Source organism: Salvelinus alpinus, chromosome 28, assembly GCF_045679555.1.
Source record: "Salvelinus alpinus chromosome 28, SLU_Salpinus.1, whole genome shotgun sequence".
NCBI classification, from domain to species: domain Eukaryota; kingdom Metazoa; phylum Chordata; class Actinopteri; order Salmoniformes; family Salmonidae; genus Salvelinus; species Salvelinus alpinus.
The window spans coordinates 23,260,609-23,283,856 of record NC_092113.1 but is presented as its reverse complement, the minus strand read 5'-3'; the positions used below and the strand labels follow the sequence as shown (position 1 = coordinate 23,283,856).

General features: G+C 42.2%; 2 protein-coding genes and 1 pseudogene across 5 annotated transcripts; 1 reads left to right on the top strand and 2 right to left on the bottom strand.

The window, feature by feature from the left end:
* Positions 1-201: 201 nt before the first annotated feature.
* Positions 202-10,801, bottom strand: LOC139557444 (small integral membrane protein 29-like). 3 transcript variants are annotated; one of them, XM_071372256.1, is made up of 6 exons: positions 10,506-10,801; positions 5,548-5,644; positions 3,010-3,309; positions 2,821-2,846; positions 2,186-2,291; positions 202-1,459 (listed from the first exon to the last, which is right to left on the bottom strand). In XM_071372256.1, the coding sequence occupies exons 3-6, from the start codon at positions 3,115-3,117 to the stop codon at positions 1,391-1,393; spliced, it is 309 nt and encodes a 102-aa protein (XP_071228357.1). In that variant the 5' UTR covers positions 3,118-3,309; positions 5,548-5,644; positions 10,506-10,801; the 3' UTR covers positions 202-1,390. The 3 variants fall into 3 exon arrangements, with proteins under 3 accessions (XP_071228357.1, XP_071228356.1, XP_071228355.1); XM_071372255.1 differs by lacking the exon at positions 10,506-10,801 and having other exon boundaries at positions 5,548-5,686; XM_071372254.1 differs by lacking the exons at positions 5,548-5,644; positions 10,506-10,801 and adding an exon at positions 4,134-4,258 and having other exon boundaries at positions 1,089-1,459.
* Positions 10,802-11,878: 1,077 nt separating this feature from the next.
* Positions 11,879-18,113, top strand: LOC139557443 (diphosphoinositol polyphosphate phosphohydrolase 1-like). 2 transcript variants are annotated; one of them, XM_071372252.1, is made up of 5 exons: positions 11,879-12,157; positions 13,448-13,558; positions 14,390-14,434; positions 14,588-14,672; positions 14,880-18,113. In XM_071372252.1, exons 1-5 carry the CDS (start codon positions 12,059-12,061, stop codon positions 15,077-15,079), a joined length of 540 nt encoding a protein of 179 aa, XP_071228353.1. In that variant the 5' UTR covers positions 11,879-12,058; the 3' UTR covers positions 15,080-18,113. The 2 variants fall into 2 exon arrangements, with proteins under 2 accessions (XP_071228353.1, XP_071228354.1); XM_071372253.1 differs by having other exon boundaries at positions 11,918-12,157; positions 13,448-13,546.
* Positions 18,114-18,273: 160 nt separating this feature from the next.
* Positions 18,274-23,248, bottom strand: LOC139557442 (small ribosomal subunit protein eS10-like; annotated as a pseudogene).

Genomic DNA, 23,248 nt, shown 5'->3' with positions numbered 1-23,248 from the left:
TCACACTCAACAGTTTCCCACATGTATCAAGAATGGTCTACCACCCAAAAGACATCCAGCCAACTTGACACAACTGTGGGAAGCATTTGAGTCAACATGGGCCAGCATCCCGGTGAAACGCTTGCGACACATTGCAGAGTCCATGCCCCGGCGAATTGAGGCTGTTCTGAGAAGGTGCAACTCAATATTAGGAAGGTGTTGTTAATGCTTTGTACACAGTGTATATAGCCATGTTTAAATTATTATCAAGTGGATTCCAACATACTGTACATATACATGTGCTGATAAGATGATTGGTTTCCATTGAAACCTTCATCCTTCTCATCCTGAATACATGACATTCACAAATGCAAGGAGGAAAAGAGGGTAACTTATAGCACATATAATTCAAGGATGAATCACTGGTCACTTATTTCTTTAAAGATATGGGTGGCTGAGGTTTCCTGAGTACTGTATACAGTCAGGCCTATGGCATTCTTCGAAATAGATTATTCTGCTAGAAGAACAATCCTCCTGGTGCCCTGTCTCCCAACAGGACATTTTTAGGGCAGTAGTCACAGCTAAATAGTGGAGGAGTGGGTGGGGTAGGGGGAGGTTGGTTGACTAGTTAGATTCATTTGCCATCTCTTCTCTCTCTCTATACATCCTCCTTCTGATTTCACCACCTTTTCATCATAACATACAGTATCTGTATGATGACGAGGAGGAGGTATTCTTTTGGTTGCTTTCATAATGGCATGCAAAGTGCCACAAACAGGGAAACAAAACAGCAACTTAAGAACTCAAATTGATTGATTGCATACTTTCTGTGTAACTTCTATTACATTGAATAGTGAGGGACATAGTAACCTAATTTTACACCACTAAAACTAGTAGTACAACAGTAAGCATCCCACCCAAGGTCAAGGCTTTGCTAATCTCACTGGTATATTACTACTTAAAACAATAGACATTTAAGGCAAATGTAACACCAGTGTCTAGTTTGGATGGATGGCACCATCTTAGTTTCAGTAACGCCCACATTATGACAAACAGTAAAAAAAAAAACTTTTATAAATAATCTAAAATAAATAAATGTCCACTAGTAGTTAGCCAACATGTTGTGGTTTAGGGTATGCCGCAGCTTTCGGGCACAGGGGCATGGCATCAGAGGTTCACAATCACATAATAACCAACCTCCTCTTAGCTTAGAGGCTGACGCTGTACAAAGTAAATGCTCCAACAGAGATGATGATGACTGAGGAGGAGCGTGATGCGGAATGCATGACAGGCTGTTCTCCATGCTTTTCCTAAAACCCCTTTATGTTGAATGACTGACAAATCTGGCATCTCAAGGGTTAACTCCACTGATCTGTTTGATGTCACAGATCTATGTCCTGCACCAACACACTCATGCATGGGTATCTTTCATCAACAGGGGACGTTGCTGCTGGTATGATCGTGCCCAACCCTTCACCACCTGCAGACACAAAGTCACATACTAGATTTCAGATAATCTGACTGTCGCCTGAGTTTTTCTTCATTACTGTTGTATATGGCATGCATTTGAAATAAACACTGTGTGCAAATATCTTAAGTGACCCACAAGGTGTGCCTAAAGCTGAATTGACTTACACCAGAGTTGGAAACGACAGCTCAAGCTCCAACAGATCCAGCTAGGGGAGTTTTCCCCACGCGGCCGACACGCAATTTATACCGAGCAGAAACGTAAAGTGATATCAAGTCGGGTGACAAGACTCTCTGGGAGTTAGATAGAAAGGCATCCGACGCGCGGTCAGGATGCTCCGAACTATTATTCACATATAAGCGAGGGTACATAGTCGTACCGCATCTCTGCAAAATAAACCTACCTTTACATTTTAGTCATTAGCAGACACACTTATCCGGTTGACCAAGTTCTCAAATGTCTACATTCGTTGATATCGTCATTCATGAAATATTTTTAAAAGGCAGCACTGATTATCCTACAGCTCCACTTTCAGAACTGATCTTTTATTTTTTTTTTACAAAGATGAAGCACAAAGCAGCTCCATTTGATATTACTACATTACATAAAAAGGCCTTTATTTATACGTGGCCAAAGTTGCCATCTAGTGTTTGGAAAAGTGCCACATAGGAAAGGATCTCAGATGTTACTGTAGCCTATCAATTGATTCATAGACAAAGACGAGGGTGGAAATCATACCTTAGTATCTTCCTCTTTCCACAGCATTTCCTGTTCAACTTCATGTAATTCTTCAGAGGGGTCGTAAGTATAGACTGGAAGCAACTGGTGCCGGAGCCTGTCAATTCTGAAACACACAATAGGAAAGGAGTATACCGTGACATGGTGACCAATGAAAGAAGACAATTTTTTGACATTATTGTAAGATTTCTGTGTATTGTTCAAAAGGAGTTGGCCAATTTAAAGGTGCACTATGCATAAATCACTCCACCATTTTCTGGTTGCTAAAATTATAATAGTTTGCCTAATTTCAGTTTATGTGAAAAAACAAGCAGACATTGTGTAGAGAATCCTTGTACCATCTAAACCGCTCTGAAATATATTTTCCATAAGCAAAAATATTTTATTTTCAGCTGTTTAACGCTGGTGTACAGTATCAAAAGCAAAAGACACAAAAACTAAACTTAAGGGAAGCATAGAAATAGCGCCCCGAGAACAGATCTACCTCAGACTGGCTTTCAAGGAGAATGAAAGATCTATAACAATCATTTCTATGTGAATTTGGCCAGGTCACCCAAAAAAGTTACATAATGTAGCTTTAATAAGTAACCATACACCTGCTAAGAGCAATAAGGAAGAGAATAAAAGGAAGTTACCTTCTCTTCTTGCGCACATACAGCACCTGCAATAAAAAAGATGACTAGTTTAGCTGGTTCAAATAAAATGCAGGAGTTGTTATGTGGTCATTTTAAAGGTTATTAAATCAAAAGCTTTAGCTCATCAAAGTAGTACTTCTTAACTGTATCACTGTAGGCCAACATGTGATGTTCCTGTTAGCCACTCACCACAGCTGCAGCTATCCCGATGAAGGTGATCAGGAAGAATGGTACCAACACAGAGCTGACTGCCACATCCCTGTCTATGGGGGCAGGGGGCTGAGTAGTGCTGTTCATTGCATATGTGTGGGTAGAGGTTGAGTCAGGGGCTGCTAGGCTGTCCCAGCCAAGCTTCGGAAGCAGCAAATCCCCAGTCGGATTGAGAAGTTAGGCGGTAGCAGTCCTCTCCCAGTTGTTTTTTCCTCATCCTTGTCGCTCATGTGACTTCCACATGGTCTCTCCCCTTTCACTAATCAGTGTGAAATATGCCTGAGGGCCAAAAGACAAAACAAGTAGAAATCACATGGTTAGGCATACGAGAGAGGAAAAAAATGGCTGAGAAATCTTCACCCAAATTTGATACAGATAGATCAAAGTGCACAGAGTAAATAGTTTCACTAACAGCTAGCTATGATGGCAAGCTTTTTTACGGAGGCCTCTAATCTGCTTTCTAGCCACCGTTTCCACATGAAACGGTAATAGTAGAGAGCATGACCCATAATAGAAGTCACATTTTTGGATATGTCCTACATTTATACCTAGTAGTCATGTGGTCCACACAACAATGCCCATATTATTCACATGTGTGAGCTCGGGTAAAATTCTGCTCAGGTTGGATTATCTGATATAGCTTTAGCAAACTAATATTCAAATTTCTAGCTAAATTATTACAAATAATTTTAAAAGATTCAGATTTAGCGAATGTGCGCAGCACCCAGGCCGACGCACGTGAATAGCATACATCAAATATGCTGGTCACCACTACACTTGGTTGTATGATGGCCTTGGGTGGCCAAAACGGGCTTTTGGTAACCTAGTAAGTTAACTAGCTGTATTACTTGGTTCGTTAAAGTTGCTACGCAAGCAATGTCATGCATCGTGTGTTTAGCTTGCTGAATTGAACAGCTCCAGTTAACGTTGTCACAGACCAACCTGGTAGCACAGCTTTTGGATTACGCAGCTCAATTTATTTTTCACTTTGGCGTATTGCAAGTGTCTTAGAAGAGTACCACTGCGGATAACCATATTGCTAGCTCTAAATTATTTGTCCAATTTACCTTAAAATCAGGAAAGTGGTTGTAATGAACACTCACCGAACGTTACTCCTCTTTCACTTTGCAGCTAACCAGGAAGAAAACATAATAGCCCTTTGATTGACAAACCAATTCACGAAAGCAGGGAATGGGAGACGGAGAAATACAGCCAATGAAGCGTCTCTGGAACAGACAGAAGCTGAGTGCTATGCACCTGATGCGTCGGTACGTGTCGCCAAACTCATACTGTACACCATTTATTAAGGACTGTCATATCAATTTACCAAATACTCCTTGGTATTTTAGTAGGCCTATTGTATGGAGGAAGAGGTAGTCCGTGCAGTGAGAGGGTTGACTTACAGCATTTCCCTCCTTCCATGAATATAGACAGATGGAATTGCAATTACATTTTTTCTCAGAGCAACTATTTTCCGCTTCCTCTCCCTCCCTCTCCATTGGGCTCTGTGTAACAGTATAACGAACCAGGGACCCTCTGCACACATCAACAACGGTCGCCCACGAAGCATCGTTACCCATCGCTCCACAAAGGCCACGGCCCTTGCAGAGCAAGGTGCAACACTACTTCTAGGTTTCAGAGCAAGTGACGTAACTGATTGAAACGCTAGTAGCGCGTACCCGCTAACTAGCTAGCCATTTCACATCCGTTACATCTGCACCACAAATCCCTTCCCCTCACTAGGCCCTCGAAAACATAGCTCATGTAAACAGATGACTCTATGTCTGGCACATAGGCAGCCAGTTCAATACGAAGTTCAATACCAAGAACTGCAGGCAGACACAATGAGAGAAGGCCCAGAGCGGATAATGGACCACGCTTGGTCAAATTGGGGGGGAAACAAACATGTACAGTGTGAACCATAGACTAAGTAGACCATGGTGACTTATGGTAAACGTTAAAAAAAGATGAGTCCTTGCTCAGGTATGGAGAGGATGGACAAAGTAAAGAGCAATCATATTTGGCACTGAGAAAGTTTGTACTGGTGGGAGACCTCTACTCATGTTGGTGCTTGGGAGATGAAATCATCTTTGTACTTGTGGGTCTATGTAAACCTACATTAAGGCATGGGCATTTACTGTACATCGACTGGTTGCTCTGCTGTTTATGCGTGATTTGAACCTAGAACATTTTGAATATTTGGGCAGTTATAAAGAGCCTATCTACAGCGGAGTAAGAGCATGAACTCTGAAAAAAAGAGATGTGTTTATTCAATCTATAATTTAAAAAATAAGAAATGTGTTTACATTAATCATACCTGCTATTTCAATAATTTACAGTGTTTTGTTTAAGGACAGGGTCCTCTAAGTCACTTACTGGTAAGTAAGCAGTAGATAAGAATGTGTAGTAAAGCTATAAAGAACTGTAATAAAGATGTTTGATGAGACAAGAATGAATATGGCAAATTATTGTGAAAAAAGGCATGAAAAGTCATTGTTCAAAATTATCTTAACCCACCACATCTCTTTCTCTCTCTTTCTGTAGTTGGGTCTTTGAGTGGGAATCCGGTGTGGGTGAGTTGTGCAGCAGCCTCCAGGAATCCTCATTCCAGGAACTGAGTCATTCAATCGGCTCAACAAATACACACACAGACACATACACACCTCTGCATTAGTGAAATGCCATATTACTACAGCATAAGCCCCAACCTTCTCTGTGCACACTCACAGCATCTTTCTGCAATGGTGTTTTTTTATTTCACCTTTATTTAACCAGGTAGGCTGGTTGAGAACAAGTTCTCATTTGCAACTGCGACCTGGCCAAGATAAAGCATAGCAGTTCGACACATACAACAACACAGAGTTACACATGGAATAAACAAAACATACAGTCAATAATACAGTAGAACAAAGAAAACAAAAAGTCTATATACAGTGAGTGCAAATGAGGTAAGGGAGTTAAGATAAGGGAGTTAAGGCAATAAATAGGCCATGGTGGTGAAGTAATTACAATATAGCAATTACACACTGGAATGGTAGATGTGCAGAAGATGAATGTGCAAGTAGAGATACTGGGGTGCAAAGGAGCAAGATAAATAAATAAAGACAGTATGGGGATGAGGTAGGTAGATAGACAGATGGGCTATGTACAGGTGCAGTGATCTGTGAGCTGCTCTGACAGCTGGTGCTTAAAGCTAGTGAGGGAGATATGAGTCTCCCGCTTCAGAGATTTTTGCAGTTCGTTCCAGTCATTGGCAGCATGTAAGCTACGAGGGGTAGATTGTTTTTGTACAATAATCAATGAATGTCCACCTTGAAATTAAAGGGAAAATCTGAGACACTTCTCAAAGAGTCTGTGGTTGAACTGGAGTCAAACAGAAACAGGCTTAATCATTCTGGGAAAGGTAAAAAAAAAACCTGAGCTCCCCCCACTCCCTGCAACACACGCTCTCTCTCCGTTTCTATGGTTTCCTCAAAGAGCACTGCATTTCCCCTGCCTTTATTTTCCTAGAAAGAGCGGTGAGCTCAAGCTGAGCTGAGTAAACATCAAGGAATTAAGCAAAATATGGTTAAAATGCACTTTTGCTATTCTCAATCATTCTCAAGTGGCAGATACAGAAACAGTTATAAAATAGGCAGTTATAAAATATCACATTTCTATGGCTTATCTAAAAAAATGTTTTACTTTAGCTTCTGTCACACATGAAAACAGATCAATGCAATATCCCAATGGCTCTGCCAAATGGTTGCAAATACCATAAGCGGCTCATTTACACTGTACATAAGGAGGTGTAGGAGGATTTTTGGAAGTATTTTTGCTCATTTCAAGAGATGGTTATTTCAGCATCTCGAAGATCTATAAAGGAACCCCAATTTAGACCTGAAATTGAGTGACACAATGACAGTCTTAAAAAACAACTAAAAGTGTGATCAGCTGAAACTACACAACCTTGATAATGACCAAGTTACATTGCAGGATTCAGAGAAAATGGGAATGGATAGGACACTCAGATCAGCCACCTTTGCAGCATAAAGACATGTCCACTATAAGACAACTAAGGCAAGACGATGGTCTGGAATCCATCATCAATCAAATTCAATCCAATTTATTTATAAAGTGTCACGCCCTGACCTTAGAGAGCCTTTTTATTCTCTATTTTGGTTAGGTCAGGGTGTGACTAGGGTGGGTACTCTAGTTTGTATATTTCTATGTTGGCCTGCTATGGTTCCCAATCAGAGGCAGCTGTCTTTCGTTGTCTCTGATTTGGGATCATATTTAGGCAGCCTTTTCCCACCTGTTGTTTGTGGGATCTTGATTTTGTATTGTTGCTTGTTAGCGCTACAAAGCTGTACGTTTCATTTTGTTACTCTTTATTGTTTTGTTGTTGGTTCATATTAATAAAAATGATGAACGCCTTCCACACTGCACCATGGTCCAATCCTTCAAACAAAGATCGTTACAGAAGATCCCACCAACAACGGACCAAGCAGCGTGGATATATTGGACGGGAAGGGATCCTGGACATGGGAGGAAATCCTGGCCGGAAAGGATCGCCTTCCATGGAAGCAAACGGAGGCAGCGAAGGAGCAACAACGACGACACCGGGGTTCGCGGCCACGACGGAAGCCCGAGAGGCAGCCTCAAAAAAAAAATGGAGGGGGCACATGGGGTGGTTGGCAGAGCCAAGGTGGGAACCAGAACCAACTCCCTGTACTCACCGTGTGGAGTTGGTCACCGTTCAGGTGCCATGTTTTCCGATTCTACGCACCATGTCTCCAGTGCGCCTCCACAGCCTGGTGCGTTCTGTGCCAGCTTCCCGCACTTGTCGTGCTAAAGTGGGTATCTGTCCAGGACGGGTTGTGCCGGCTCAGCGCTCCTGGTCTCCAGTACGCCTCCAGGGTCCAGTACATCCTGCGCCGGTTCTACGCACTGTGTCCCCAGTGCGCCTTCACAGCCCAGTGCGTCCTGTGCTAGCTCCCCGCACTTGTCGTGCTAAAGTGGGTATCTGTCCAGGACGGGTTGTGCCGGCTCAGCGCTCCTAGTCTCTAGTACGCCTCCAGGGTCCAGTACATCCTGCGCTGGTTCTACGCACTGTGTCTCCAGTGCGCCCTCACAGCCCAGTGCGTCTTGTGCCATCTCCCCGCACTTGCCGTGCAAAGGTGGTCATTTGTCCAGGACGCATTGTGCCAGCTCTACGCTCCAGACCTCCGCCCGAAGTCTCCTGTGACGATCCATGGCCCGGAGAGATTTGCTAAATGATCATCTAGGAACCAGCATGTATACAGCTGAGAGCCAATTTGTCACGTCTGGAGGAAACCTGGCACCATCCCTACGGTGAAGCATGGTGGTGGCAGCATCATGTTGTGGGGATGTTTTTCAGCGGCAGGGACTGGGAGACTAGTCAGGATCGAGGGAAAGCACAGAGAGATCCTTGATGGAAACGTGCTCCAAAGCGCTCAGGACCTCAGACTGGGGCGAAGGTTCACCTTCCAACAGGACAACGACCCTAAGCACACAGCAAAGACAACGCATGAGTGACTTCGGGACAATTCTCTGGATGTCCTTGAGTGGCCCAGCCAGAGCCCAGACTTGAACCCGATCGAACATCTCTGGAGAGACCTGAAAATAGCTGTGCCATCCAACCAGACAGAGCTTGAGAGGATCTGCAGAGAAGAATAGGAGAAGCTCCCCAAATACAGGTGTGCCAAGCTTGTCGCATCATACCCAATAAGACTCAAGGCTGTAATCGCTGCCAAAGGTGCTTCAACAAAGTAGTGAGTAAAGCTCTGAATACTTATGTAAATGAGATATTTACATGAACTTTTTTATACAGAGGCTTGCAAAAGTATTCACTCCCCTTGGCATTTTTCCTATTTTGTTGCCTTACAATCTGGAATTAAAGAATATTTTGGGGGGGGTTTGTCATTTGATTTACACAACATGCCTACCACTTTGAAGATGCAAAATATTTTTTCTTGTGAAACAAACAAGAAATAAGACAAAAAAACAAATCTTAAGCATGCATAACTATTACTACCCCCCCCCCCCCCCCCCACCCACCCACACACACACACACACAAAAAAAAAGTCAATACTTTCTAGAGCCACCTTTTGCAGCAACAACATTCAAGTTACTCCACAATACTAACCTAATTGACAGTGTGAAAAGAAGGAAGCCTGTACAGAATATAAATATTCCAAAACATGCATCCTGTTTGCAACAAGGCACTAATGTAGTACTGCAAAAAAAATATGGCAAAGCAATTAACGTTTTGTCCTAAACACAAAATGTTATGTTTGGGGCAAATCCAATACAACACATTACTGAGTACCACTCTCCATATCATCAAACATAGTGGTGGATGCATCATGTTATGACTATGCTTGTAATTGTTAAGGACTGGGGTGTTTTTAAGGATAAAAAATAAACGGTTTCCAACAGACACTGGGAGATTAATCCACCTTTCAGCAGGACAATAACCTAAAACACAAGCCAAATCTACACTGGAGTTGTTTACCAATAAGACAATGAATTTTCCTCTTAGAGACTTACCCAAGAAGACTCACAGCTGTAATCACTGCCAACGGTGATTCTAACATGTATTGACTCAGGGGGTTGAATACTTATCTAATCAAGATATATTAGTGTTTTATTTTTCATAAATGTTTTACAAATGTTTGTTTTTTAAAATCCGCTTTGACATTAGAGTATTGTGTGTAGATCGTTGACAAAATGTCAATTAAATCATTTTGAATCCCACTTTGTAAAAACTAAATGTGGAAAAAAGTAAAGGGGTGTGAATACTTCCTAAAGGCACTGTACATGCGTCCTACATGTGTCCTAATAATTCCACTCACTATATTGAATAGTATGGTCGTTGGACAAATCTTAGACTAAACTTGTAGGCTAACATATATATATATATATATATATATAGTCCTATATATCGACATTTGAAAGTGTGCTATTTCTCACCTACTAAGTGCATTCTTGGAAGACCCCAAAGGGCCAACCCAATATTTTTTTTATAACTAACTAAATCTCATTGTTCTGTGGTTCAACCCTTGAAATAGCCTACTCAGAAGATCTTCTCTAACTCCTAGAACCAAATGACAACTTTTTCACAGTTTATTTCAACGTTTCACAATTTTAAATGAAAATTGTGTAGTTTGCGCAACGGTTGGGCTGGATACGTAGGCTCTATATAGCTTACATCGTCAATTGGCAATATAGAACATGCTTACGAATAGACTAATGAATATGCTGAGTAAAGTGTGATGGGATTGAACTGGAAAAGTATTCGTGTTAATGCTGCAAACAAAAGATTATGCTGAATCTCAACTCACGTCTTCTTGAGGCATGAAGCCATTTCCTGTCATAGAAATCGCATGGCAGTTTACTCCTGTTTGGGCAACATACATTCAATAACACAGAAAATATATGTTTGGCTGCTACAACTGATCATTAATTTTACCTGCACTGGTTAAACAGGTCATGTCCTCCGAAATTCATGATTGAAGCCTTGAGCGGACACAACGATGGAAAGATCTGTTCTGGAGCACTTGTTATACAGCCTGCTGTATAATCAGAACATTTCAGGAATATAATGAACAAATAATCCACAATGTTCCCCACGAGCTGCCGTCTAAACGCACGATTTCACGCTCTATCAGTCTGTACCAATAGGGGTCTGGGCGATTCGTTTTTTAATTTTACAATGTTACCTTCTCTAGTTTTAATTGTTGATCGAGCGCACGTCTTTCCAGGAACATTCCCAGAAAGACCGGTCACGTGTGTGTGATTTGGTCTGGCTCCGTTCCAGCAATCCATGGCACAGACAATGAAGTCACCCACAGCCACAGTGGAGCGAACGGAAAAGGGTTTAGGCCCCACTGAAAAGTGCATTCCGTAAAATGTGCGATATGACTTTACATTATAGCTCTGAATAGTGGCAATAACATGCTTACAATGCATAGCCTATTTACTCATAATGAAAACATTATTTGTAAATTGGCCAGATCCCTTTAATTTCAGTAGGCTATAATGATATCCTTATTTCATGGTAATAGGCCTATACCATAGGCTATTTTGTGCTTGTATATAGAAGATAAACACGACTTGGAAGCCAGTGGGGGGAGCCATATGAGGATGGGCTCATTGTAATGGCTGGAATGGAATATTCTAATGGAGTAGAACATGTGGTTACCGTATGTTTGATACGTTCCATTTATGCCATTCAAGACAATACAATGAGCCTGTCCTCCTATAACTCCCCCTTGTCATATTATTTGTTACAAAACCCTCCTTTTATTGCCTACTTGCTTTTTTTCTATAGCCTTCATTTTTAGGAAAAAAACATTTTTTTTAAATCATGCCAAATTCAAGGTTGATAAATTCCAACGTTGGCGTGGATTTTAACGTACAGTACAATCAAATCTGTGCATAAAATATCTCCGTGGTAGAGGCGTCACTACAGACCCTGGTTCGATTCCATGCTGTATCACAACCACCCGTGATTGGGAGTCCCACAGGGCTACGCACAATTGGCCCAGCGTCGTCCTGGTTAGGCCGTCATTGTAAATAAGAATGTGTTCTTAACTGACTTATCTAGTTAAATAAAATAAAGGAGGCACCTAGGTGCGCACTCTAAGAAGGCGGATGATGGAGAGGGGCTAGGGGGGAACCGGGTGCGGCTCCTGGACTCAGAATATAATACAAACCAGGTAAAACTAGACCAACCAGAAACATCACAACTGCGCTTATACTGTACGCTTATTCTCAAATATTGAAACGTGAATACCGAAAAGTGTAGCCTAGGCTACGTTTGACTATTCTATCTCCGGTGGTGCGTAATTTACGCAGCTTTTTAATAATGGCGTCTGTACGAGAGATGCGACCAGGTCTTCAAAAATGAAGCGGAGAAGAAGTCTATTCTAGAAATTTCGAGACTTATACAGGGTTTCAGTAAGTGGGCTGTCAACGTCTTCCAGTGATTTTGTTCACTTTTTTCTTTTTTGAGACCCCGAAATGATGAAGATCAAATCGAATCAAACGCGGACATATGACGGGGATGGCTACAAGAAGCGCGCCGCCTGTCTGTGCTTCAGAAACGAGAGTGAGGAGGAGGTAAGTCCGAGGCTAGAGTGGTGTGGTGGAACGGGCCTTGTGAATAAACAGTTTGCCACGTTGCCAGCAGATAGTCAGGGGGTAGCGATTCCAAATGAAGAGAAGAAGGCGAGTTGTCAACGAAAGGCATATATTTGGTGGCGAGAAGGCCTAAATAGAATTGATGGCAACAACATCACCGGCGGTTGCCATGTTTTTGTGTCAAACTATTACAATTCTCAAACTGACATTAACCGTAGACGCCTAGACTAAATATAATATAATTGTATTTCCCCAGAGTTGTCAGTGAGTTTATGGATTGCAGTTTCCATTTAGTTTTGGGCCATTACAACAAATTCTGCAATGTGTGCATATCATCAAAGGAGTGGGCCAACAAAAAATGTAAGGCATGGCGCAAATGCATCCATTACATGCCTTGTGCAAATAGAGTACCACAGTATGAGTCATAATACCCATAAAACCTAGTGGGCAAACAAGGAAATGGTTCCAATCGTTTTTCCACCATTAATTTATCTTATATGGGATTTTAGAAACACTTAAAATAAGGGCTGTGTTTCGTGTATGCTTACCCTTTTGTGACGTTTTGATGATACACATTTAAATCTCTCGGACAAGGTGAAATGTATCAATATATTCGCCTGTGTTTCCCCCACCAAAAAAATGAAACGCTAATTAGCTGCTAATGTGGCTATCATAAAGAACTACAAATGGCATGATGACCTGGATGAGACTGCCCAATAAAGGCAAAATAAGAATCTCTGGATTAACTATCTAATGTTAGCTAAATGTAGTCATGAAGAAATTGGCTACATTTCTTTAAATGGACAATTCTGTGAAATGTCTTGTGCAAGATTTAAATTGATACAATACCTGTTAGCAAAGGTGGCAGCTGGAGATTACTTGCAGGGATTTGTAGTCTTGCTTGATGTCTACTTTGATGCTAATTGGCATTTTCGAATCTGAGAGTAAATGTAGCTGAAATATATTGCTAAAAGTCACCTTGTCTGAGAGATTTACCTGGTTATCAGAACATCATGCCTACATGAAACACAGCCCTTATTTTAAGTGTTTCTAAAATTCCCTATGGGAAAATGAAAGGTTGAAAAAATTATTGGAACCATTACCCTGTTTAACTGCTAGGTTTTTTGTGGGTATTATAACACCTGGGGGCTCAAGTGCTTAATTTCTGTTATAGGCCTATATTAGTGCTCATGTAATGGTATTCAATTAGAGCAACTCAATCTTGTGAAGGTAGGGGCATATTATTGTTAATAACTGTCAATCCTACAGGTGTTGTTGGTGAGTAGTATCCGGCATCCAGGCAAGTGGATCGTCCCTGGTGGAGGGATGGAGCCGGAGGAAGAGCCCAACGTTGCTGCTGTTCGAGAGGTGTGTGAAGAGGTAGGCTGAATTACTTGTCAACTTGACTTGTGCGTTCAGAGTTTTTATTAAGCAAGGAGCTCATGGGAAGTATAATTTCACTTCTGCACAGGTGGCTTTTAAATGGTTTGGTATATGCTTATTAATCTGATCTGATTTCCCCAAAAATCCTGTCCCCCAGCAACATTCTCTAGAAGGGTTACGCTCGTACTAAAGTGTTGCCTAAAGCTCTTAAGGAGGGTATATAACGTATTTGACTTCTCCGTAAAGGAAGTTAGCGTTTTCTCTTGTAACAAATGGGATCTTCCAGTCATTTTAAGTTTATTGCTTTTCCATTAAGTGTATTCAGCCTCTTGTGAGTTCCTTGTGATTGATGTTGAGCTCATTTGTCAGTGAAACACAATCTGATGTATTGTTGTCTTTGCCAAATGTTCTTGCAGGAGTTGGGTCTTTTGTTGATGTACCAAGTTTATACCCGTTACCTTAGCAGCCCTTATTTCAAGCCTGAAAAATCTATGCGTTCTTTGAGTCTAGATGTTCCTCTATGGAAGCTATGGACTAAATGGGGATGGAGGAGCCTCTTGATTGAGAGTCCATGTTTATAAATAGAGTAAAACTGTAACCTGAAGAAGAAAGTACTACGAATACGCCATGTTAATAGGAACTGATCTCTCCCTCTCCTTCATGACCATACACAACCATGGCCTCCCCCCACCCCGTGACTGAAAATGGCATCAATTCTCAGAATCCATCAGTGAAAAAGGCAAAAACATTATCACAAGTGTCCTGCTTTTACTAAGATTAATGATTTTATCTGCTGTTTCATTTCCACTGGCCATGTTGTCTTTCCAGGCTGGTGTCAAGGGGACATTGGGGCGTCTACTAGGAATTTTCGAGGTGAGCTGAAAAAGTTGAAGATTTTACATAATGCCATTTTTTTATGTCTGTGTGGTTGTCTTTAAACTTGGGGTGGGAGGAACTGCTCATTTATGTCCACTGTTTGCCTCCTAACCTTGAGCACTGACAATTTCTCGATTTACTCTTACTCAGAACACAGACAGGAAGCACAGAACATATGTCTATGTCCTCATCGTTACAGAGATGTTGGACGACTGGGAGGACTCTGTGAATATTGGTATGTTTCTAGTGTTTGTGAAAGCTGTGATGACTGGACAATAATTTTTGTTATCAAATTGACACATGGATTGGCCAGTAGATCCTACTACTATTGTAGATCCTTCATTGTCATGTTTCATTCCTGAGTTAATCTAGACTAAACCTGTTTTTTGGTTTTTTTGCCCCCTTCCTGACTCCCCTTTGGTCTTTATCCCTCTGTTGACAGGGAGAAAAAGGGAATGGTTTAATACAGAGGATGCCAGAAGAGTGTTGCAGTGCCACAAGCCTGTGCAGGCCTCGTACTTTGAGGCACTACAACAGGGCAGCTTGAGCAGCAACGGGACACCCCTGGTGACCACGATAGGGGGAGAAGAGCACTCTCCTACCTACAATATCAACCAGAGCTCCAGATCGAGTATAAGATAACTAAAACACAGAAACTCCTGGAGACTTCTCCACATCTTTTACCTGCTTCTTTTTCTTACTTAATCCTGCTCCTACTACTTTTTTTTTTTACCTTCAAAATATCAACAAATGTTTGCCTTGCCAGCCTTCTTGTGCCAGAGTGGAGGTACAGACTTGACAAGTGTTGGGCGAAGAAGATATAACACTTTGTAATTTGAATGTTTTTTTTGTTGCTTTTTACTAGTGATTGCATGAGATATTCCCAAACACTTGTCCTCCTTTACCTCGGTTCCTCTCTCATAAGTTTGATGAATGAAACTTTCTGCTTTGGTGACGTAAAGTATTGGTATTGAATGTGTTTACAGAAGAAAACAGGCTTTGCAGGGTCTTGTTTTGCTAACACTTTACTTGAAGTTGCCACACCCCTTTTTTATATGGCATTCATAAGAATGACAACCTCTCACCATATACCGTGACAGATCATTAGTGTAATACCTACTCCCAACTGTGTTAAGAGTTATAAAGTATGACAGTCTATTTCAGTGTGACATTTTCTATTTTTTTTTTTTTTCATATATTTCCTAATCCCCTAAGAATGAATGGCTTTAGGTTAGATAGGCTTGTGGGAAAGTGTCTTGTTTTGCATGTGTGGTAAAGCTACATGGGTGTGTCTTGTGTGACGCAATCTGTAGGAATGGAATTATCTGGTACAAACAGTCTCCCTTTGTATTACATTGTGAAGGTAGCACAAGCTTTGGTGTTTTGAAAGAGAAGCTTTGATAAGGGGCTGACAAAAAAAAAACTACTCCCACAGTAGCTTGGGCCTTTAACCACACTGGGGCACATCTAACCAGAACATTGAAATCTAAGTCATCTGCTGTCTCACATCTTGTCAGACTATGACGATGATTTATTGATTGGTTTTATAATTCAATGACCAGAAAGACAGAGAATTGTGCATGTTATCTGATCCTCAGGGGAAAGGAACAAGAACCCAGACTAGTCTTTTGAATCTGGTTGTGTATCAGAAGGTGGGGAGTAATGTCGTTAGGTGTTTGTGCTTGAATAGTAATGCTAATTTAAAATGGCACTAGGAAGATTATGCCACTGCTGCATAACATGTGGACCCCACTCTAGACCCCACTCATTGATGTTATGGTTTCCACTTTATTCGATCATCTTATATCAATTTACTTTGTTAATATTCATATTTATTTTCTTATGTTATCATGGTGATTGATTGCAGATGACGGACATTTATCAGTCTGTACTAATAGCCTTTCTGTGTGTATTGTGTAAGTTGAGGGCTGATTGGTGTGTATTTGCGTGTGTGACTATGGCTGCATTTAGACAGGCAGCCCAATAATGATATTTTTTCCCACTAATTGGTCTTTTGACCAATCACAGATCTTTTTCAGAGCTGATCTGATCGGTCAAAAGACCAATTAGTGGAAAAATATCAGAATTGGGCTGTCAAAATGCAGCCAGTGTGTGATGCAGGAAAAGAGGTTGCACAACCTGAGATGCAATGCCAAGGTAAATCACCTGCACGTTGGTGAGTACATTTACACTCGTGATTTCATCAATTCTAAATTGTATTCCTAACAAATGTTTACACTGTGATGTAGTTCTGCATTTTCCCTTAAATTAACACTGGACTTGTTTTTTGTCAGTGAGATTTGTATTTTTGTTTCTTGAAATACTTTTAACAGGTCTTAATATATTATGTCTACTTTTGGTATGTTCATTGGTTGTTCAAATTAATATTTTAAATGCCGTATTTCTGACGAATGGATGGATGCCGAGTCTCAGAACCATAGTGATTCTGGCCTTGTCAGGACTTGGGAACAAATAACTGGGATTGGTAGATATGTTAATGAGCTATAATCTGTCAATGCAGAGAGCAAACTCTCCTACTGACCCTGGAGTTTGGTACTGTCGTTTGCGCGTCTCACTGGCCCACAAATGAATGTGTAGATTCTTCTTCGCTCACACTTGTCATCTTGTAGTTGCTAGCTGGTTTTGATGAAGTACTTACTCCTGAGACCTCTGTGCTAAACAGCTCAAAACCCTGATGGGCTAGGTATGTGATCATCTCAATTATGTTTCAGGCCCACCAAGTTACCCTGCCAAGAACAAACAATGTAAGATGTCATGTTGTCCATGGTGTGAGAATCTGACTGGCTCTGGCAGAACAGCTTGTGCCACTGAGCATTTAGGCATTCTTGCTGAGCTGCATTGATCCAAATTTACACAACTGATCTGGTACAAAGAGCTGTTAAGTTTTCAACCTCCTTTTGTTCATCTTTGAACTCTCTCTTGCCAATGTTTAAGTTTTATACAGCCTCTTAACCTTTATGGCCCTAGCCCTGTGGTATCTTGGGCCCTCAGTTGGCTAGTTTTGCCTAGCTGCATTGCATTTCCTTTAGTTGGTTATGCAACATTTATGTATTAGTAACTGCCTATCATGTGGAGTTTTGGTTCCTTTCAACATTGACCCTGAACATAAGAATGTGATGTTTGCATGTGAACTGCATTTTAATTTCTTTTGACTACTTGCCTATGGCACATGTAAAAATAGAAAGGGTTAGGCCTACTCATGGTAGACCTAAAGTCATAATATTGCACCAGGACGTAATGACATACATGGCTTTATTTCCCCACTATAGGGCCAGTAGGAATGTCATTATTTTCCTCAGTATGACCATCATGAGGTTGTGCCATCTACTGGCTATGGGTCATCTAACCAGGTGATGGTAGTTCTCGCAGTGTTTCCCCTCCATTCTTGATTACTTCAGTTTACTGTTAAGGGTCTTAACAGGATAAAGCTAATCAAATGAGGAAATATTTCTTGAAGACTGGTGTTCAGAAATTGTTAGTCGTTACGTGCAATGGTCCAATCAGGCAAATCAGACAGGCATTTGTTCAGTTGGCCTTGCAATTATATGGCTAAACATCTCCATGTTGTCAACTCAGATTTCTTCAATGGGTACAAAGTGTAAGCCTGAATGTAAAATGAATTGTGCCAATTAATAAAAACACCAGTATTTCAGTGTTCTCTTTCCTTTGGGGTTCTTTCAGCTGATGGAGCAATTCGTTTGTAAACTAACCTACTTTGAAAATAAGCTTAGTCATTACCATCTACAAATTCAAGTGTATACATCTTATGATAATGAGCACTGACATCTCATGCAATTAAATTCATGACACATTGGTGTAATCTCAATCACCTTTTATTATACTGTACAAGAACAGTCTGCTTTACTCCTGTGGTGGTTGCTGTCCTCTGCCACGTCCAAAACCGCCTCTCTGCAACACAAAGTTGGTATGTTTTCGGTCCTTGAAGATCTCTATTGGGCTACAATATAGCATGGCACCCATCCTTGATTCAAATGCTTGGAAAAGTATTTACTTACGAATTGGAACCCAGTAGCTGCACCAGCACCTGCTTCAGCCTTGTCTGCACCAGCTAAAAGGACAAAGTATGATCATCAGACAAGTAAAGAATTAGGTAACTTTCATTCAATTTACCATGTGTTGCAATGTAGGTCAGCCACCATGGCATTGGCCCAATGTTTCCATATTGGTGCATGCTTATCGAACATAAAACAGGTGATTTGGGTACTCACGTGGTGCAACAGAACGTCTGTAGTTGTCTCGGTCTCCTCCTTCACGGTTAAACCTGGCTGGCCGCTCAGCTCTCTCACCCTCCATCCCTGAAACAGGAGGACATTTTACACCACTCATCTCCATACAACTGGCATAACACCTGCAATGTTGACCACACTATACATCCATGAAGGAAACATGCTAAGTATAGGAATCAGTCAACCCTGTATTACTGATTGGAAGTAAACTCAGCAAAAAAAAGAAACGTCCTCTCACTGTCAACTGCGTTTATTTTCAGCAAACCTAACGTGTAAATATTTGTATGAACACAAGATTCAACAACAGAAATAAACTGAACAAGTTCCACAGACATGGAATAATGTGTCCCTGGGGGATCAAAAGTAACAGTATCTGGTGTGGCCACCAGCTGCATTAAGTACTGCAGTGCATCTCCTCATGGACTGCACCAGATTTACCAGTTCTTGCCGCGAGATGTTACCCCACCAAAGCACCTGTAAGTTCCCGGACATTTATGGCCCTAGCCCTCACCCTCAGATCCAACAGGTCCCAGACGTGCTAAATGGGATTGAGATTGGGCTCTTCGCTGGCCGTGGCAGAACACTGACATCCCTATCTTGCAGAAAATCACACACAGAACGAGCAGTATGGCTGGTGGCATTGTCATGCTGGAGGGTCATGTCAGGATGAGCCTGCAGGAAGGCTACCACATGAGGATCAAGGAGGATGTCTTCCCTGTAATGCACAGCGTTGAGATTGCCTGCAATGACAACAAGCTCAGTCCGATGATGCTGTGACACATTGCCCCTAGACCATGATGGACCATCCACCTCCAAATCGATCTCGCTCCAGAGTACAGGCCTCGGTATAACGCTCATTCCTTCAACGATAAACGCGAATCTGACCATCACCCCTGGTGAGACAAAACCGCAACTCGTCAGTGAAGAGCACTTTTTGCCAGTCCAGTCTGGTCCAGCGACAGTGGAGTGGGTTTGTGCCCATAAGCGACGTTGTTGCTGGTGATGTCTGGTGAGGACCTGCCTTACAACAGGCCTACAAGCCCTCAGTCCAGCCTCTCTCAGCCTAATGCGGACAGTCTGAGCACTGAAATCAAATCAAATTGTATTGGTCACATACACATGGTTAGCAGATGTTAATGCGAGTGTAGCGAAATGCTTGTGCTTTTAGTTCCGACCGTGCAGTAATATCTAACAAGTAATCTAACAATTTCACAACAACTACCTTATACACACGTGTAAAGAAATGAATAAGAATATGTACATATAAATATATGGATGAGCGATGGCTGAACGGCATGGCAAGATGCAGTAGATGGTATAGAGTACAGTATATACATATGAGATGAGTAATGTAGGGTATGTAAACATATAAAGTGGCATTGTTTAAAGTGACTAGTGATACATTTATTACATCCAATTTGTAATTATTAAAGAGGCTAGAGATTTGAGTCAGTATGTTGGCAGCAGCCACTCAATGTTAGTGATGGCTGTTTAACAGTCTGATGGCCTTGAGTAGAAGCAGTTTTTCAGTCTCTCAGTCCCAGCTTTGATGCACCTGTAATGACCTCGCCTTCTGGATGATAGTGGGGTGAACAGGCAGTGGCTCGGGTGGTTGTTGTCCTTGATGTTCTTTTTGGCCTTCCTGTGACATCGGGTGGTATAGGTGTCCTGGAGGGCAGGTAGTTTTCCCCCGGTGATGCGTTGTGCAGACCTCACTACCCTCTGGAGAGCCTTACGGTTGTGGGCGGAGCAGTTGTCGTACCAGGCTGTGATACAGCCAGACAGGATCCTCTCGATTGCGCATCTGTAAAAGTTTGAGTGTTTTTGGTGACAAGCCATATTTTTTCAGCCTCCTGAGGTTGAAAAGGCGCTGTTGTGCCTTCTTGACCATGCTGTCTGTGTGGGTGGACCATTTCAGTCTGTGATGTGTACACAGAGGAACTTAAAACTTTCCACCTTCTCCACTACTGTCCCGTCAATGTGGATAGGGGGGTGCTCCCTCTGCTGTTTCCTGAAGTCCACGATCATCTCCTTTGTTTTGTTGACATTGAGTTTGAGATTAATTTCCTGACACCACACTCCGAGGGCCCTCACCTCCTCCCTGTAGGCCGTCTCGTCGTTGTTGGTAATCAAGCCTACCACTAGTGTCGTCTGCAAACTTGATGATTGAGTTGGAGGCGTGCATAGTCACGCAGTCATGGGTGAACAGGGAGTACAGGAGAGTGCTAAGAACGCACCCTTGTGGGGACCCAGTGTTGAGGATCAGCGGGGTGGAGATGTTTCCTACCCTCACCACCTGGGGCCGGCCCGTCAAAGTCCAGAACCCAGTTGCACAGGTCGGGGTCGAGACCCAGGGTCTATGGTGTTAAATGCTGAGCTGTAATCGATGAACAGCATTCTTACATAGGTATTCCTCTTGTCCAGGTGGGTTAGGGCATGTGATATTGCAATTGCGTCGATGATATGATCATTGACTAGTCTCTCAAATCACTTCATGATGACGGAAGTGAGTGCTACGGGGCGATAGTCGTTTAGCTCAGTTACCTTTAGCTTTCTTGGGAACAGGAACAATGGTGGCCCTTTTGAAGCATGTGGGAACAGCAGACTGGGATAGGGATTGATTGAATATGTCCTTAAAACACAAGCCAGCTGGTCTACGCATGCTCTGAGGACGCGGCTAGGGATGCCATCTGGGCCGGCAGCCTTGCAAGGGTTAACTGATGAAGGGATTGTGCGTTCCTGGTTTAACTCGGACAGTTGTTGTTGCCATCCTGTACCTGTCCTGCAGGTGTGATGTTCGGATGTACCGATCCTGTGCAGGTGCTGTTACACGTGGTCTGCCACTGCGAGGACGATCAGCTGTCCGTCCTGTAGCGCTGTCTTAGGCATCTCACAGTACAGACATTGCAATTTATTGCCCTGGTAACATCTGCAGTCCTCATGCCTCCTTGCAGCATGCCTAAGGCACGTTCACGCAGATGAGCAGGGACCCTGGGCATCTTTCTTTTGGTGTTTTTCAGAATCAGTAAAAAGGCCTCTTTAGTGTCCTAGGTTTTCATAACCGTGACCTTAATTGCCTACCATCTGTAAGCTGTTAGTGTCTTAACGACCGTTCCACATGTGCATGTCTATTAATTGTTTATGGTTCATTGAACAAGCATGGGAAACAGTGTTTAAACCCTTTACAATGAAGATCTGTGAAGTTATTTGGATTTTTACAAATTATCTTTGAAAGACAAGGTCCTGAAAAAGGGACGTTTCTTTTTTTGCTGAGTTTAGTTATATTTTTACAGTGCACCCTCCTGAACAGTCCCCAGGTGAAACATATGGGCCTTTTCACAATTGGAAAAAGGTCAAAGGCAATTGAGGAGCGGCGGAGAGGGAAAGTGGACGAAAATGCGCTTGTATGAAATGAGACTCATCTAATCACGCGTCATCAGGCAAATTACATTTACAGGTTGGAATCCCAAAATAAATGTATTAAGTGATAAACATTTGGCTAGTTATGCAATACATTTTATAGATTTAAATAGCATATTGTTTTTAAATGTTTGCATGATTTTTTCCTTCAAGAAAACAAAAGCAGATTCAAAGGGTGTGGCAGATTTGAAAACTCTTCCACAAAGGACTCTGGTAGGATACACCTGTGCTTCCTCGCCAAAAGGAGGCTATCGGAATGGAGAACAGTCTTCCTTTTGCCTAAAAACGAATTGACACCTGTCGCATTCAAAACTGGGAACTCGAAAATCTCCAACTTCAGTGCGTTCAAAACAACTTGGAACTAACGGGGAAAAAACAAGCTCCGACTGGGAAAATAATTTTAAAATGGTCATCCAACTCAGGCCTCTTTCTTGAACTCCGTCTTTCCGACCTGCAGATCACTGACATGATTTGACAACTGAGTTCCCAGTTGTTTTGAATGTGGCAACTCTCCTCGACCACTTATCGGTTTCCGGGTCATGGAGGAAAGACTTTTTCCCCAAATGAGAAAAGGCCACAGTCATGATATGCAGCCTACCTTTAGGCCTGGGCCGAGCGGTCTCAGGGCGCATCTGGCGACGCAGAGTGGCAGGAACAATCTCTGGGGGCAGATGCAGGAAGTCCCCCAGGTACTGGATGCCCTCATTGGTCAGGTACCAGTAGAAGTGGCGCCAGGCAAACTGCTCCTTCACATACCCAGTTGACTTCAAAGACTGCAGAGGGAGGGTCACATTCAGTTGGACATTTTTCCAACTAACCAGTATAATTTTTTTACAGCTACAATACTGGGTGTCAGACACATTTCCCCTTAGGGACAATAAAGTTGATCCTATCCTGGTTTCATTCTCAATCATGTGACACTATGAGGCACCAGAATATACTATGAGGCACAAGAATAGAGCACCAAAATCTAACCTGCATGGCCTTCATAACAAAGGTTGGGCACATTCTTATCGGCCAGCTCTGGGTGCTTAGCCAGATGCACATCCTTTTTTGCCACCATCACTCCCTCCTTGAAGAGGAGCTCGTAGATGGCTATACGATTCTTCTTGGGCATCAGCAT

Excerpts from the sequence above, each read along its gene's own strand:
- LOC139557443 (XM_071372252.1), top strand. The coding sequence starts at position 12,059 with ATGATGAAGATCAAATCGAATCAAACGCGGACATATGACGGGGATGGC. Across the intron at positions 12,158-13,447 it reads GAAACGAGAGTGAGGAGGAG|GTGTTGTTGGTGAGTAGTAT; the intron begins GTAAGTCCGAGG and ends TCAATCCTACAG. Across the intron at positions 13,559-14,389 it reads TTCGAGAGGTGTGTGAAGAG|GCTGGTGTCAAGGGGACATT; the intron begins GTAGGCTGAATT and ends TTGTCTTTCCAG.
- LOC139557444 (XM_071372256.1), bottom strand. The coding sequence starts at position 3,117 with ATGAACAGCACTACTCAGCCCCCTGCCCCCATAGACAGGGATGTGGCA. Across the intron at positions 2,847-3,009 it reads TCGGGATAGCTGCAGCTGTG|GTGCTGTATGTGCGCAAGAA; the intron begins GTGAGTGGCTAA and ends TTTTTATTGCAG. Across the intron at positions 2,292-2,820 it reads TATGTGCGCAAGAAGAGAAG|AATTGACAGGCTCCGGCACC; the intron begins GTAACTTCCTTT and ends TGTGTGTTTCAG.